The sequence below is a fragment of the Loa loa genome (assembly GCF_000183805.2).
Source record: "Loa loa unplaced genomic scaffold supercont3.225, whole genome shotgun sequence".
Lineage (NCBI taxonomy): Eukaryota > Metazoa > Nematoda > Chromadorea > Rhabditida > Onchocercidae > Loa > Loa loa.
This window is the reverse complement of record NW_018108405.1, coordinates 20,837-38,318: the sequence shown is the minus strand read 5'-3', so window position 1 is coordinate 38,318 and position 17,482 is coordinate 20,837. Positions and strand designations below refer to the sequence as shown.

General features: G+C 31.8%; 2 protein-coding genes across 2 annotated transcripts; one reads left to right on the top strand and one right to left on the bottom strand.

The window, feature by feature from the left end:
• Nucleotides 1-98: 98 nt before the first annotated feature.
• LOAG_06464 (hypothetical protein) lies at nt 99-668 on the top strand (the record flags this gene model as incomplete). The annotated part of the gene is made up of 2 exons (XM_003141994.1): nt 99-254; nt 519-668. Coding segments are annotated over 2 exons (306 nt in total), but the record flags the coding sequence as incomplete, so codon positions are not given.
• Nucleotides 669-3,196: 2,528 nt separating this feature from the next.
• LOAG_06459 (hypothetical protein) lies at nt 3,197-15,488 on the bottom strand (the record flags this gene model as incomplete). Its single annotated transcript, XM_003141993.1, has 26 exons — nt 3,197-3,310; nt 3,534-3,674; nt 3,902-4,173; nt 4,816-4,932; nt 5,089-5,272; nt 5,473-5,730; nt 5,931-6,065; nt 6,237-6,361; nt 6,626-6,860; nt 7,174-7,332; nt 7,630-7,812; nt 8,067-8,282; nt 8,601-8,781; nt 9,247-9,497; nt 9,752-9,949; nt 10,172-10,254; nt 10,989-11,060; nt 11,736-11,993; nt 12,190-12,415; nt 12,628-12,769; nt 12,930-13,106; nt 13,467-13,582; nt 13,852-13,952; nt 14,456-14,648; nt 14,836-14,958; nt 15,318-15,488. 26 exons carry the CDS (start codon nt 15,486-15,488, stop codon nt 3,197-3,199), a joined length of 4,431 nt encoding a protein of 1,476 aa, XP_003142041.1.
• Nucleotides 15,489-17,482: the final 1,994 nt, after the last annotated feature.

Below are 17,482 nucleotides of genomic sequence, written 5' to 3'. Positions count from 1 at the left end.
TTTTAGAAATTTTCATCAAATAAATTCTCTTTTCCATTTGGTTAACTTTTTTTACAACTTTAACTTATTCTTTCTACAAATTTTGATCTCTTATAAAGAATAATCAAATAATTTTAGAAGCGGATAATTTTATCACCGAACAACAACCAAACAATGAAGGACATTTCCGATTATTTAGTGGGCGTACAATGCTTCAGAAACCTATTTTAGTGATCAATCATCAATGTGATATGACATATTATGAATGTCAAAAGGTATAATTTAACAATTAGAAATTTTATATTAACTTATGAGAATTTAAAAAAAAAAAATTAAAACTTATAATATTCGGTAGGTTAACTGAGAATTATCATAGGATATCGTTGACAATCTTTATCATAAAGAAATCAGTATCATAGACAATAAAGTTCAAATATAGTTTTTTAAAAATGCATGCATATCCGAGCATCCTATTTAGATATTGATGATATCAATTACAATTCACCATAACATTATGCCAATAATTAGTTCTGTTTCAGGATATCTACCGGCAATTCATAATTTATATTCCGTATTCCTACTATAATTCAGGAAGAATCGGTTTGAAAGTATTTCATATCGGTCGACTTGGTCTTAGCATCAAATATCCCAATGAAAGAAATGAACCACTTACCGATATAACGACATAGCAATTTTATATTTTGAAACTATTGAACTGCTTTCATCATTTTACAAAAGTAAAACCTCGAAGTGCAATAAAAAAACATCGAAAAATATATAATTGTTAAAAATGGGCTATTGATTGGATCTAAAATATTATAATCCATCTATCAGGTATTAAAAAAAAAAAAGAAACAGCTTGATATGAACAGCTAGCTGTTTCTCGTTGCAAATACGGGAAAGATGTCGGTTTTTATCATATCAGGGATCATAAAGATTAAAAAAATTTCAACGACACCTGATAACACCTGTTATATCAACAAAAATATCACATTCTTCTAATTCAAATTTAGTAGGAGAGAGATCTCTTTCTAATTTATTAATTCTATTATTTTTCCTTGTTACAAGCACAACTTTTGCTTTTCGTGATGTTTTATCCATCAAGAAAAAAAAAGAAAAAGAACATAAAATAAAATAAAATGAAAAAAAAAAAATCCTAATAACCTTATTAATATAAATTTCAAACAGATAACTGAATTATTTCATATGGGAAACAAGCATAGAATGAGATAAAAAACTGAAGAGAAATACAACCGATAACTTATAAATAGTATGAAGTATTCTTTCACAAAGCAAAATAACGAATGTGCAAATTACACTTGCAACCTAGTATTCAACTTTTCCTCAATAAAAAAACTCATTTTAAAGAAATGAATGAAAATTTTTGAATGAAAAGGTTTGGGGAAGTAATAAAATCACAGTTTATCTAAAAGTGGACAAGAAGGTAAACCATTACATTTACCGCAGCTGAAGTAGCATTTTGCAAGGTCATATAATATTCATCCCAAATAAAGACTTCCAACATTATCTAAAAAAGGCTCAGACCAATAAACTTAATGAAGTTGTGAGCCAAGATACTAATCCAATATCATCCCTGTTACATCTTGTCTAAATGTGACTGACATATGCTGATTAAGTCTAGAATTTAATTTGATGAACAAAGTGATTTGAAGTATCTGTTCATAACATATCTGGAAAAATAAAACATAGATGGAAGCATTTCATTGGACTGAAATCTTATAGAAAAGCCTTTAGAAAAAAGACAAGACAGACAGATAGTGGAAAAAAAAAGAGAATAATTCTTTCAGGCATTCACATACGAATTTACCGGAATAATCAGTAATAGTAATGATAAAGCTAAGATGGGAGAATTTTTTTTTCAGAATAATATAACAATGTGTATATAAACAACAATCAATCAATAAATATATAGATGATTGATGATACTCATCGATCACTAATAAATAATACATTTCACATCCAAGTTTAAATCAGTTTCAAAAAATTATTAACCAACGTAACAGATATTTATACTTAGAAATAATGATAAAAATGCAGCGATTAAGCAACATCAAAAAAGTTTACTTCTTTTTTCCTGAGATTTTAGAATATTATCACTTTTGTCTTTTGCCCATTATTGAAATCACATTATCTGGAAAAGATATCACCAAAGTATCAAGTATTAAAAGATTTCACAAATCTGAAAATACTGGAAGTACAATATTTGCGCAAGATAACTGGACACAATATATGTATATATATATGTACCGAATAAATATAACCGGCATGCAATGAGAATCAACATTCAACCGGTTAGATATTATCAATTCAGCACTACTTTCCTTTTCATTCTTGCCTAGCAAGAATCTTATTAATTGCACAATAACTGGAATAAATTAAGAATGATCATAACCTGACCAAGTAATCTAAATTACCCATGTAACATATTTCAACATATTCCGCCTAATCCATTTTTTTTTCGCCTTCTTCAATTTTGACCTTCATTTCAACTGTGGTTGATCCATGGGTCGCATATTAAAAAACAGATCTACACTTTATATGAATTACACAAAAATTAAAACAATTCTTTTACCCAGGAAATCATAAATAACGAAAAGAAATTTGCCAAAAATTGAGAATTTGCGGAAAAACATATTACGTAACCACGGGTTGAAAAACCGCTGGGAGTTAAGATGATCGTTTCGAGTCATGAGAACTTTCTAAAATTTAGAAATATTGAATTAGTGTAGAAGCAATAAATATAAAGTAGTGCAATAAAAATCATTCCAAACTAACCAATCAGAACCCAGATCCTCCATCAGTTATGGGAAAAATAAAATAAGCTAATGGAAGAGAAGCAATTGGAAAGGAAAATGGAGAGACTGGGCAAATGCGAGATCACGAACGATAATGATAACAAAAATTACTGAAACAAGCAATACCTATAAGCAATACGGACAAATTTCATCTACAACTCTGATTGCAAAGAGAAAAAAACGAAGTAATAAATATTATTTTTTCCCGAGCAACCTGGAAGAAAATAGTATTGATTACTGCTGCATTTTTGATTGAAACTGTTCTTGCTCGCAATAATACTAAATGATTATGTCCACACTAATTTCTTGAAAAGGAATGTATTACCACCCAAAGAATTATAAATAAAATAAAAGGAGAACAAAATGTCACGCAACCAGCCAAAAAAAATAGCACTTTTAATTTATACAATATGAGCACTTGCGGATCGAGCATGACTATTTGGAACCAGCCGTGGGGTACCCGATGAGCCACCATTACCGCTTCGTGGTGGCGATATTAACAGCATTGTGCTGCACTAAAAAAAAGTTCTTTAACTAATATTAAAAAATATCTTATAAATCAAAAAAACTAAATTGAAATTTGAAATTTTTGAATATGAATTGAAGACAAAAAGATTAAAAGGAATTATTTTCAACGAAAGATTAAAAAAATACGAGAAATAAAAGGGAATTTTGGTGGGATTAATTAAAAGCGTTATACGAAAGTTAAATATGATTAATTTGCGATAAAACACGAACATTTTCAGATCCAAGGGTAGCGGTATTACTGTCATCTGAACAATTACGTCGATGTGCTTGTGATTCTTGCACTGTCCGTCGTATCCGTCGATGTATGGGCGGCGGAGCAAACAAGCGATGACTTCCATCTAATGGTTCAATCTAGAAACGGATAAAAATTACAGAAAAGCATTATCTTTCTTCCGTATTTATTCGACAGATTTCATTCAATATCATTTTGATAATTTTTGAAATTATTCCGGGGAACCATCCAAAATTTTAAATTTATTAAAAAGTAAAATTTTAAATTTAACTAAAGCAGAAGCAGTGGTTCCGATTTTATTCATATAATGAATATTGTAACAACTTTCCATTCTGTAACAACTAACCTCACTTGGTGGTCCAATAAGTGACAATAATACCGGTAGCAAAGCAAGACCATTGATAACGCCAATAAAAATCAATGCTGTCATTACTACGAAAAAATATTTCACAACAAATTCAAATTCCGAAAAAGCAAGCATAATAATCCCAAGCAGTGTTGAAAAAGCACCATGAATAACAGGAACAAAAACACGATCGATACAAGATGCCATTCGATCATTTCGGGTACCAAGTGATGTCAAAAATGCCAGCACAACATGTGCAGTAAATTCCACTCCTAGAGAAATATCCCACTAGATTTAATTTCAATTAGGTTAAAGTTGAACCAAACTTAGTTTAATTCCTTTCAGTGATTATCACGACTTTGTGATCATTTTACGCAGCAATCTCTTTATTGTGACGCAATCTTTTATCACATACAGCTATATATAAGTTCTCATGAGAAGGTCACGTCAAAGTATGCTTGATTTATTAATTTACAAATTGCTGACAAACAATTTTCATTCACTGAAATTAATTACAGTCTCCTCATGAACAGCAAAAAATGACTCGTTGCTCACGAAATTCGAATAAAAAAGCCTAAATGATATATGAAGCGGAATGATCTATCAGTTTCTTATTACTTTTCATATAATCCTCTAAAAGTTAAGGATTGACGATTTCAGCAGTTTAATGACACGAATAAAAAGGCATAATTTAGTGGCTGCTGGGAGACAACTCATAAAACTCACGCTCAGTATCTACCTTATTATAGCCACAAACGGTATATGTTAGCCAAAAACTAGAAGTTAAAAAAAGAATTTTAAATTCTCACTAATCTAACTGATTTATTCTTGAATTAAAATTTAATTACTTCGAACTAATTTCAAGTCTCCGATTATCATACAGAAGTAAAACATAAAAATTAGAGACGACTCACCAATACCAACGGCAGTGATAACTGTTACAGCTGAGATAGGATTCAATTTGATACCAGCCAAACCAAGGAAACCGGTGAGCTCAACAGTCATTAGCAGCAAAATTATTAAAATAATGCCTGAAATATCCTTCCAAGTGTATATACGAAAATCAATAAAGACGTACAAAAGCCTGAATTTTCTTTAATTCAGCGAAGAATTTGAATATGTGATGAAATCTTGATAAAAATACGCAATGGAAATTGGATAAATCACAGAAAAAGAAAGTTACAAACCAGCAGCCCACGGGTTGCATATAATAATAGAGATCACACAGAATACAGCAAATGCTATTACACAAATAGCTTGGAAAAGGTTGGTACTCAAATGTAAATATTGTTCCCAAAATATGAATGCAACTCCAGCTGGGAAATTCGGTAGACCATCAGCACTGAATTCGTCACAAATAGTACGAATTTCCTGGAAAAAAAAAATTTTCTTTCAACCTAAAATAATTCAATCATAAAATAGAAGATGAAGAGCAACCTGAAAAAACTGCAACTAATTCAAATCTTACAACAAATATGTTTCATAAAAAGCTTTCCACCGAGAATCAAAGTTAACAAGAAATGAAGAGGTACAACAGCCTTGTAAACAAAACGACGAGAAAAATGGCTAACTTTAACCATTTCGATGATAACTGGTGTGCTGGATAGATTTGTGAGATAAAAGGGTATTTGGCTGTATTCAAATGGACCTGCTGGCGGAACTAAGCGAGCTGTTTTATCTTCGATCGTCCACTCCGGTGGTGAAGGGATGAATGAAGCTAATGATATATGATACATGATTTTATCGGAATTATACCAGGCTGTTAAATAGTTGTAAAAACTTTCAATATTAATCGTTCCACTTTCATCTACAAAACGTACTCTCCCAATCTGCAAGCACAAAACAGTGAGCTGCTCTAAAAATATCGTAAAATTTTCCTTATTAATAATATGCCCATGTTTTAGTCCTTTAAAAATACCGTCTACAGTTCAACCGTAGATATTTTTATGGTACGACGGTATGTCTCCTTTAAAAAGTCGCTATAATGGTTCAGTCCATGTCCAGCTAGTAGATAAGTGAGGATACTTACACGGCCGGTACAATTGTACGTATATCCATAGCTACATGCTAATCGATATGCAATATTGACATCAGTCGGCAATTTCTCGGTTACTCCCGTAAAATCAGTTTCTTCACCCACAACTGCACCCGTTGATGAATCAATCTTTAATGAAACAATTTTCATCCATTTATTTACATAAAAAATAATGATTTCATTTTCGAATTAATGTTCTCCATTTCCATACAGAGCGACAAAACAAATTTTAAAAACGACGAATTAAAAAAATTTCGAGTATATGTTTTCAGCTAGATTTAAGACTTTTTAAACACTTACCAAACCATCGGCTATTGCCTGATCCAACTTCTGCTGCAAATTTCTCAGCCAAACCCGTAACACCGATAACCAATATTTCTCGCTTGGTTCGTTCTCGCTATTTTTTACGACAAAAGGAGAACTGCCTAAAATTAATAACAAATTAGAATACATAAGTTACCAACGGGTAAGAAAATAAAATGGATATAAGAGGTGTCTTATAATGACCCGAACAAGGAAAAAGAACATTTAATATATATGAAGCAGCGAATATGGATGAAAGTTGAAATGTAAAATGTAGCAGCCCTTTCCTAGATATCTCATAAATTATCCAAAGGTGCCAATAAATTGAGTTTTTTTTTTTCAGAAACGATCACATAATGCTAATTTAAAAAGCAAGAATAATTTACCAATACTCAAACGATAATTATCGATTTTGTGCTGATTTTTGGCATAATCAACGTTCGGTCCACGTAATACAGCAAACATCGGGTAAAAGCTGAAATAACGATCCCGAGCTTTCAGAAAAGCAGCCGGGGCTGTCTGATCGGGTAATATATCGCTCATTTCAAGACCAAACGTAGTGTTGTGCAATCCAAATAATCCGGCAAATAACAAACACAAGCAGGTCATGATGACAAATATCTGAACAGGAACCTTTGAAAAATGTATAAAAGCAAATTCACCAAAATGAATGTCGCTGACATAGGTAATGATTGTGCTTCTAACTTCAATCTTATATTAAACTCAGCAATTTAAAATCGCCATATTTACCAAACTTTCTAGAAAACTCATATCAAAGGTCACAATTTCAAAATTTACAAAAACTTTACGAAATATCAAAACAAAATGCATATAGAATAAGGAATGATTTTCATCGTTCAGTAATTGAAAGCTCTTTTCAAATACGAACTAAAATTAAATTAAAAAAATACTGTAGAATAAAAATAATACTTACCTTAACTATTTTCTTTTTCAAGAACGGTATGTAGTAATGCCGAAGGAAAGCATGAAGAGTCCAAGGTTTAACGATATCGTCCTCCATGTCATCACCATGATCGTTAGAGGAGTATAGATTATGATATGAAGGCACTATTCCACCAACTGTTAATTTTTCCTGCAATTTTTCCGCGGATGAACCAAATCATATCAGTATAAAATTCTGTCACCTTGAGCACTGCTACATCAATAACTGTCAAATGATCTATTAATATAACAAATAACTCTTCAAATAATCCAGTATGAAGCTGTCCAGCACACGTCGATAATTATTATCGAATTAGACGAGAGCATCCTCTCCCACTCAGAAAACCGATTTACAATTCGTCATTTAAGAGCTTATTCAATAAAAATTATTATACACATAATTTAAAGACTTCTCAATTTCCAAATATCTGAAGATAATAACACTGACTTGAATATGTGGTTTGACACCGACATCAATCATATAACTGCTTTCCCTCACAAATGAATTCCTTGTCACCGAACAGCAACAAACATCTCGACGGAAACTTTTGCGACGACATAAATCAATAGATATAATTGCTGGGAAAATCGTAAGCACAGCAATTAGATTAAAAGTCAGAAGAATAGAAGACTGAAATGAATTTAAACTTGTAACGGAAATGAAGATCTACGTAAAAAACATACCTTGTTCAGAAGGTGTACAATTTTTTCTCTTCCAAATATTTAGAAATCAATCCAGAGATAATAACATTAGCATAGAATGGTAGATTTTGCTTATTTTGATATCCTTCCATGAGATTTGATTTAGTTCAAATTTTAAAAATTGGACTTATTTTAAGACTGTTTTCAATGCCGGAATCAAATTTAATGAATTAAAAAACAAACCTGCGCACAAAATGCACGTAATGCAGGGATTGGCAACAATGTTCCGGCAAGAAACGAGAGAATATTATTGATGGATGTCATCATAACACTCATACCGGTTTCTTTCATTAACATACCGACTTCATCCTTCTTCACATTTTCCATTACATTGTGATAATTATGCAATAACAGGAAGATATTATCCACTCCAATACCAAGTGTTAGAAATGGCACTATCTGAAAATAACCCACCAAAATTCAGCTCGCTATTCTCAGTAAAAGTGAGAGTCGTTAAATAACGTCAATGAAATTATCAATGGGAAAGCTTAGCAATTTAATTTAAACATTATCCATGAAATTCGTTAATTAATATGACACTCATAAATTATGGGTACAACCGTGGAAATTAATTGAATGATAATATGTAATATCCATTAAATTCATTTCAAACGCCGATAATAAGCGAGCTCATTTCACATGACCACAAATTTCAAAATTTATTATTACTATTGTAAAATAAGTGTAAACGTATAAAGTCATGAAAAAAAAAAAAACCTGAGTGGTAGCAGCATTGAATTCGATACTTAACCATGTGGCAAGGCCTAAACCAGCAACTGATGCAAAGGTAACTGTTAAGACACCAGCAAAAGCCAAACCTATGCATGAATCAACAGCTAACATGCATCCATGGCATTTCATTTGAGCTTGCAATGCATAGATCAGCATCAGAAAGTATCTAAAATGACCAAGCAATCGGTCAAAATTTGAGATTCATGAAATTAGTCAATTAAAGAATTAACAAAAAATGTGGTAACTAATTTATCAGGAATTTCTTTTAATTTCATCTCCGTAAACTATAGAAATCTTAAACCAATAATTTGACCTATTGATGGCCTTGGTAGTTAGGGTTAGAGTTGAATTTTGTTTCCGAAAGCTGATGCTAAACTGATTCTGAATAAAGTCAGTCAGCACAACAAATCAACAAAAACAGCAAAAATTTCTCCGTTATTCTTAATAACTATTTCACTTGGTTATCTCCCATTTGATAAAATCCCACTTAAATTTACTAAAATATTTACTAGCTGCTGATCACAGTGAAGTGATTTCTTCCCAGAAAGGTTGAAATATTAACTTGCTCAGGTATTCGTTGTAATAAGTACATAACTACAAGCTTCAGATAATTTCATCAAGAAAAATTTACCCGACAAAAATGATGCTGTAATTGAATTTGCAAAATTGTTCTAACATATCGGTCACTGATGTTGATGCTAATGGGTGTATGCGACGATGGACAATTTTTGAATCACTTTTCTGATCGACGACAAAGTTCGATTGGTGATTGTACAAATTGCTTGTAAAGTTACGTTGCCACGTTTTTATCACATTTTCTGCCACAGTCACATTCCATTGCATTAGATTTAAATTTGGTTTTGAATAAATCCTATCACCATCCTGCGAAATGAAATGATCGAATGAGTATGCTCGCAAAAATAGTGAATATCGTCTGTCAAACAGGGTTCATATATTGTTACAGCTATATATGTATGATGATACCTATTTTTTTCTCCTTAGGGCCTGAAGAACAAGTAACAGTTATCTGCTAAAAATCATAAAATGATGTTAAATATGAGAGCTCAGTTTTCAACTTCAACAACCCATAATTTCCATGACTTTTTAACTAGTCTCCTCCAGATAACAAAATATACCTTGAAACGATTATATATATCAGTGGGCGAAGCAACCAAAAATACGCTTTGCAAAGCTTCCGCACTTTTAATCGTACCATTCTTCATCTTAACGCCACCAATAATCAGATCCTGTGGCCATGACATGATATCTTTCGCGAAACTATGACAACCACCAGTCATTACTTCACCGTACTTAGGAAGTATAGGCATTTCATGCTAAAAACAAACTTCATCACGGTGAAAAGCTGAAAGATTACTAAAATTATAGAGTTAACTAATATCACGCACAAGTCGGGAGTTATACGGTACGACACTGTAACGAGTTTGATAAGTGGAATCTGTTCAAAGATTATCGAATATTCGCTATTCCTCCCCATCTCATTTTAAAAAAAAGCAGCAGTCTCCTAGAAGATTTCATTCCAAAAAATAAAGTCATACCAATTTCAGGAACTCATGCCACTTATCCGTATTATTCCGAAGCCATTCCGAAAAAGGTCGTGCATATTTCGCGCAAATTTCGGCTGAAAATTTGATTTGCTTCTTTTCTGAATACCAAGAAAAAACTGAAGTCATGTCAGTGTAAAAGCTGTAACACAACTTCATCATGCTCGAATGATGCATGCTTAGATACAAACGAATTAAAGATAAAAAACAAAGACCAATTGGGGACAAGAATAGGAAATAAAGAATTATAAAATTACCACGCAGAGTCTAACATTAGAGAGCCCAAATTTTCAGCGGATATGGCACACCAGTTGCAAGCATCACGGCAACACGTGAATATTATATTGTGCAATAAGACAAATGCAAGTGTCACTTATTTAAAAACACCCAAAGAAAATGTAAAAAAACCTGGAGGAAGTGGGTGGAAAAGGAATAAGGAGAAACTGATAAAGTGAGAACTCCAGATCTAATTTAGAATGACCGAAAAGCGTAGATTCAACGGGAATATCATCACTGTGATAGAATTAGTTATTGTTGTTGACTAGAAATCAAAATAATTGTAACGAATATGAATATCCGAATTGAACTTGAAAAACAAACTCGAAGTAAACGACTACCAATCACCACCTCAGACAAAAACAGCAACACACAGATGAAAGCCATAGAAAAGCAAAGTGGGAACTTAAATTCCTCATTAAAAAAAAAAAAAATAGCAGAAAAAAGAGATGACGGATAGCATGCCGTTCAACTAAACAGGTACACACATACATAATAATTTCCTTTTATAACTTATGCAACCTAGTCTTCTCACCATTTAAATTAAATTCTTTATCTTCATCATCGTCATACAGAAAATCACTGTCATCCTGATGAGCGACTGAACCTGAAGTTTGCAGTGACTTTTCTCCATGATAATGTTGCTTCATCACTTACTTTTTATTTGGATTTAATTGCCTAAGTTCGAAAAAAGCTGCATTTCTGGAGACTCCTGGATGCATCGGGAATTAAAAAGTTGTTTGATATGAGTATCTTGGTTTTGAGTTTTCAGATAAAATAACTGAGTGAGAAACTCACTACCCTAGTGATAGTGAACTTCTCCTTCGATCATTTTTTATCTGAAAACTCCGATCAGAGTAATAAACCTACTTAGTGCTTAAGTCAATTTGATTTTGTCTAGTATTCCTCCTAAAAATTTATTCCGTTGATTCGATCTTAATTATAACTGATATTAAAGATTGGTCAGTTAAGAAATAAAGAAAGCTTTCTACTTAATGCTCGTGAAATCTCATTTAGTTTACTTTATCCCTTAGCCTTCTTGTAGAGGATGAAGTATTACATGACCATCATGATATGCAATTACACCTGAAGTTTAAACAGACTTTTTCTCATAGCAATGTTGGTAAAGAAAGGCTGTTAGCCAGATCTATCAGGGAAAGACGTTATTTGAAAAAAAAGACCTGAATGATTTCAAACGTCCTCGAATTTAAATACCACATATTGATGTGTCCCGAAGAGAAATGGAATAAACTCTATTTTCAATCACAGTGAAATTACCAACCTCTTTTTGGATTTGTTGTTGTTCCTGGTGAACGATATGATGACACGGTAGATTCTGCTTCCACTGGAGTTTGAATTTGTTGGTTATCTGTGCTATTTTCGGCATGCTTTGAAATGAAATGAACGGTCTCATATTTCGTTTCATTCGTTTCAACAGTTTTATCTTCGCTAAAGGAAAGCTCAGCTTGATTTGTATAATTTGACATTTCGTCTACGCTCAAATAATTACCAATCGACTTTCTCAGGCTCCTCTTTTGCCCTGAAAACTGACTGCATGTCGTAGAAGCTCTGAATAAGCATTTCCCTACCAAAATTCTAATTTTTTAATGACATTTATAAACCTGGAACAAATTTCCCTTTTAATTCCAAGGTTATTGGGAATTTCCTAGGAGAAAAAAACTTAAGGATTTCTCTTGTCTATTCCTTTAAGCGACATCTTAATATATTGAACCAACTTTTGCTGAAGAAATGAAAAAGACTGTATTCGTCTTGATTTTTCTTTTCTTCCTCACGATGAAGATATTCTGGATCAACCGGTATTTCAAAATCCTTTTCCTTTGCATATTCCAAAAATCTAGGGATCAGGTCACAAAAAGCAAAGTGGTTAGGTGATCCAATAGGACACTCCGGATTGAGTGGATCAATGCACCAGCGGTCAAGATAACCTCTGCCTATATTAGCCTGAAATTAGAAACAATCTGACTTCTTTAGTTACCTTATACTTCAATTTCTGATAAATCGTATAACAATCAGAAAAAGTTAATTGAAATTACAAGGCCAAAACACTTTCTATTTAATCAGTATTGAATAATGAAGCAAAATATAAAATGATTTTTGAACTCAAATTAAATCACCTTTCATCTGGATGACTAATTTAGCAAGCAAAGATTTACCCGATGGAAAAAACTGTTGAAATTATTTAAGTCCAAAATTTCGGCCAATTCATCCAGAAGTGCTTGCGGATCGATGTTTGACCATGATAAAGTGTCCACATTTGATAGTGATGTCAAAAATTCTTTCCCAAATCCAAGCGAACTGAAGAAGCCCATTCAGTAATTGAAGCAATAAGTCCATAATGTTGACAAAATAACTTTCGCGCTTTTAGTTTTTGCATTCAAACCCAATTAAAAACAGTCAAATTATGGTGAAATTTGTAAGAATTCCATTCGCTTGCTCTATATTCGCTATTTTTTACCTGCTTTCAATACTGGGATGTGGTCCAATCGCTTTTGATCCCTCCCAAAAGCAATCAATCGGTGTAATCCAAATGCATGGTATTATTTTATCAATAAGTGGTAAAAATTGAGACGCAAACAAGTTGTCAATTTTCGGTGACGGTGGTTTGAAACATAGATCCGCAAGGGTCCAATTCCTGGAAGAAAATATTTTTTAAATACTATGAGTAATTTCACAACAAATGCAAGTTAAATGAATGAGCAATTGTGCATGTCAATTAATACGACTTTGAAGAGATGCCCTCATTTCGCATTTCAAAACATTATAGCATACGTTCTGAATACTTTGAAGTTTTTTGAAATAACTAAAACGGCTGGTAAGACATATAACTAAGAAAAATAGAGTGATCGACTTGAAAAGTTATGAACAGTTGTAGTTTTAAAATTTTTAAATTTTATGATGCGGTATTAATTTATTAATTTGTTTCTTTTGTAAACAATTACAAAGAACTGAGTAAATTAAATTGTCAACATAAAACAAAAACAGAAAAACATACTCGCCAGCGACATTCACTTCATAGTTCGCAATCTGCTCCAAAATTGTGACATGTTCTAGTAAGCCTTCTTGCGTAAGTATATTATCACCTTCAACTATAGGAGTATGTATCACAACCTGAAAATTAATAATAATGCAATCAAGGAAGAAAATTTTTTTTCTGAAAGAAACTTCAACTATTTTGGCTTCTGCCTCCTTTTTCCTAACGATTTATGACCTCACTGATCGAAATCGCTCACTACTAAACAATTACTAAATAATTAATTAATAATGCAATAAAAGAAGCAGTGAAAAAAGTGATTTGCCAGCTTACTGTTTACTTACAACTTACTAAACAAAGAGAAAAAAAAAGGAAATGACATTCTGAAGGTAAATGGAGATGATACCTGATAGGCACCACCAAGACCAGTTTCACCGTGCGCTTTATCCGAACTCAATTTCTCTATTCTTGACAAGAAATTAAGCTCTTCTTCTAGTCGGCCACCACCTGAGAAATAAAAAATAAGTCTTCTTCGAAATGAAACACCGAATAAATGAAAGCATAAAAAGATATTCTGCAAATTAAAGATATTGAGAACTTCATAATTTTATCATTTTACAACGAAATTTTTAAAAAAAAATGCATGAAAATCAATACACTATATTCTAAAATTTTCGAATGTAAGATTTATGCTTTAAAATAATCAGAAGTATTTTCTTTAACTATAATAATTGGTATCAGTTTTGTTTTTCGACATAAGGTTCGTTGAATGCCTCATTACTTCTATGGGCAAAAAGTATAGTTTATAAATATAGAATTATAGTTTCTTCTTTTTTAATTTTCTCAAAATCTTTGGTATTTCTTTTCAAGCTTAACTTTATACTGGAGTTGCTACTAGTAATGAACGACTACAACTTAACTGATAACATAGTTGAGCATACAATCTCCCTACTTACTTATTCACTTGATCCCAATAATTACTGCCAAGAAATTTACCAAACAAAACTTACGTGCAACCCATAACTTGACGATGTCTGTTTCGATCCGAACATATTGTAACCCACAACAACAGAAACCGAAGAACATTACAACAGTGAATATAACGAGACATGCATGATGATGCACAAATGTTCCCAAAGCAAATAAGGCTTTTTGGATTAAACTTCTCGAATATAAAGCTGCCTTGTTGCCACGTGCTTTACCCTGAGAATTTTTATAGCTCTAGATTAAATGATAAATAGCAAGTATATAAGATTTTTTCTTGTTGCTTTCTTGTTTCTTGGCCGACAGCCGGTTTTGAATTTTCAGAAGTGCATTGTAAAAAAGAAAAAACAAACAATGAGCGCATTCATATGAACGATAGCCTATGAATATAGAAAATTATTCTCACCCGTTTAATTTGCTGCAAAGCCATGTCTGCATCACACCATGACGGTCGTTCACTGAACTCACGTTTCCACCGATCCGAATATTCAGATGAATTTGATTTGCCAACCAAGAACTGATCCAATTTCTGAAACATGACAAACGTTATCAAAATTTATGACAATATATAAGTGAAAAAAGGTAATGGTGACATTTGGAAGAATAAAAAAAACCCCCCTTTCCTTTTTTTCCATTCAACTTATTCTGAAAACTCAACATTAAAGTAATTTGTAAGTAACCTTTGCAGGTCTGATACTGCGGACACAAAAAAGCTCCCATTCGTAGTGCAAAATTGAACAGGACAACAATGTTAATGATGTGAAATAAGATTTCGTAATCAATATTATCAAATACCTATGATAAAGAAAATAGGAGTGAAATATTTATAACTGATTTCGAAAACGCAATGCCTAATTAAGTAAAAGCTATCATTCCTGTTATCCTTACCTGAGCACAAGATACTGTTTTCTTCACAGCTGTTGGTGCAATTACATCGCCACTGTCCGGTTCTTCATCTTCCTCAGGTGTACTGTATTCTAGAAGATGCTGTCCATTTCGTGTATCAGATCCGGTAGCATCATGTTGCTTGGTACTTGGCTGTTCTATCAGTAAAAGCATCCTGCAAAAATGTAGTTTCCGAATTTTCATTTTAAAATAATAAAAACGTGGTAGGATTTGTTTCCAAAGAAATCAATGATTTCGCACGCAATAAGACAATGTATGCAACACAAATATCCATGTATTCCTCAGAAAGCTTACATGTAAAATAAGTTGAAAAACTTTCGAATTTTCGAAATCCAAAAAACTTAGACCGAAAATAACGTTTGTGAAGTATTTAACGAAGTTCAGGACAGAAAAGAAAAAGCAAAAAATGAGTCATCTAGTCTATGTGATTCATACTGGACATTTAACCATTCATTGCAATACTTCACAATGTAAAATATGACAAACTATTTGCAAAAAGTTTAAATTATATCAATTATTCAAAACCATTTAAAACGTGAACTCTCTAAAACCAAATCTTTACTCTATTTGATATATAGTCAAATATCAACAAGGTTAAGGTTAAAATAATGATACCATTAGGATAATTTTATTAAAGTGAAAACATGCAAAATTCCAATAAAATATTTGCAATAACAAGCTATTATCAATAAAAGAGAATGAAATGAATCTGAGAAAAGTGTATGAATGAAAATTAAAACTATGCAAATTATTTACATCTTTGCCACATAATTCATATGAACAACAAAATATTTGGTTATTTAGAAATAAATTGAAAAGAATCAAAGACCAAAGCAAACGTAACACAGTACAATCCTTTTAATTCTTTGCTGTAAAATATGTGATGCTTTGAAAGATGAGAAGGAAACTTTAGAATTTTATTGAAAAAGAAAAGCAAAATAAAGAAATAAATAAATACATTACTGTATCAGTGGAGATTTTTCGGCGACATCGCAGACTTTAAAATGAATAGATGAATGAGGAGAGAAAAACAAAAAAAAACGAATCACGTAATGAGATATTACTGAATGAAAAAGGATACACACATTTTGAGCAATAAACAATAAACAGATGGATGAGACAATGAGTTAGGAATCACCTAATGAGAAAGAGAGAGAGAGAGAGAGAGAAATGTTTATTATGGTTTGTTAACGATGAGTCATTTGAATAGAGGAAAGAAAGGGAAAGTTTAGCTGTAAAAAATTCAAATGTTATGTTAAATCAAAAGTAAATATTATCCAACTATTGCTAAATGCTCAATCATGCGTAACTAACGTAACACGTACGTGCAAAAATGTACAAATCTAACTTGAGCAATAATTTCTGGCTAAATTTCTTTCAGTCCATGCTACTCTATATGCAAATTAAATCCATCATTTGTTATCCTCTAAAGTTTTCCCTTATTTTAATTAAAAATAACACTGAATAAAGCTCATTTTAAGAATTAAAAATGGTTTGTGCATAATTTATCATTGCCTTTACATTATCATATAGCGTAGTTATTAAATTAAAATTTTTGAATCAACCATAGATTTATGAATTATTTCAAATATGAAATATATTCATTCATATTATCGATTTATAGCCCTAGAAAATAAACATATGATTTGAATATTTTGCAGTAAATTTCATCTATCTTTTAGAAATTTGGAAAACTTTCAAATTTCATCTAAAATCATAGCAATGGCATGAATTTATTGCAATCGTTTGTCCATTTAACCATCTGTCATTTTCAAATTCAAGGACAACTAATTTTGAAATTTATTAGATAACAAAATTGTGCTAATTTTCATCTTTTTTCTCTTTTTCTGCAGCAAGAAAAAAATAAATAAATAAATAATCGAATTAACGGCGATACTTTTGCATAATGTAATGAAATATTTGTTAACAGAATTGAATTGAATTGAAATGAAATGAATAGGATAAGATGAATCATCAATTCTCTTATATCAACCGTTGCAAAAATAAACTTTGCGCAGTTTCTAACAATTCCGATTGACATATTCTATTTTCACCAGATGGGATAAAAAATTTTACAAACCTTTATCACTTATCTTCCTTTCTTTCTCTTTCTCTCTCTCTCTCTCCTTCTCTGTCTGTCTCTCTCT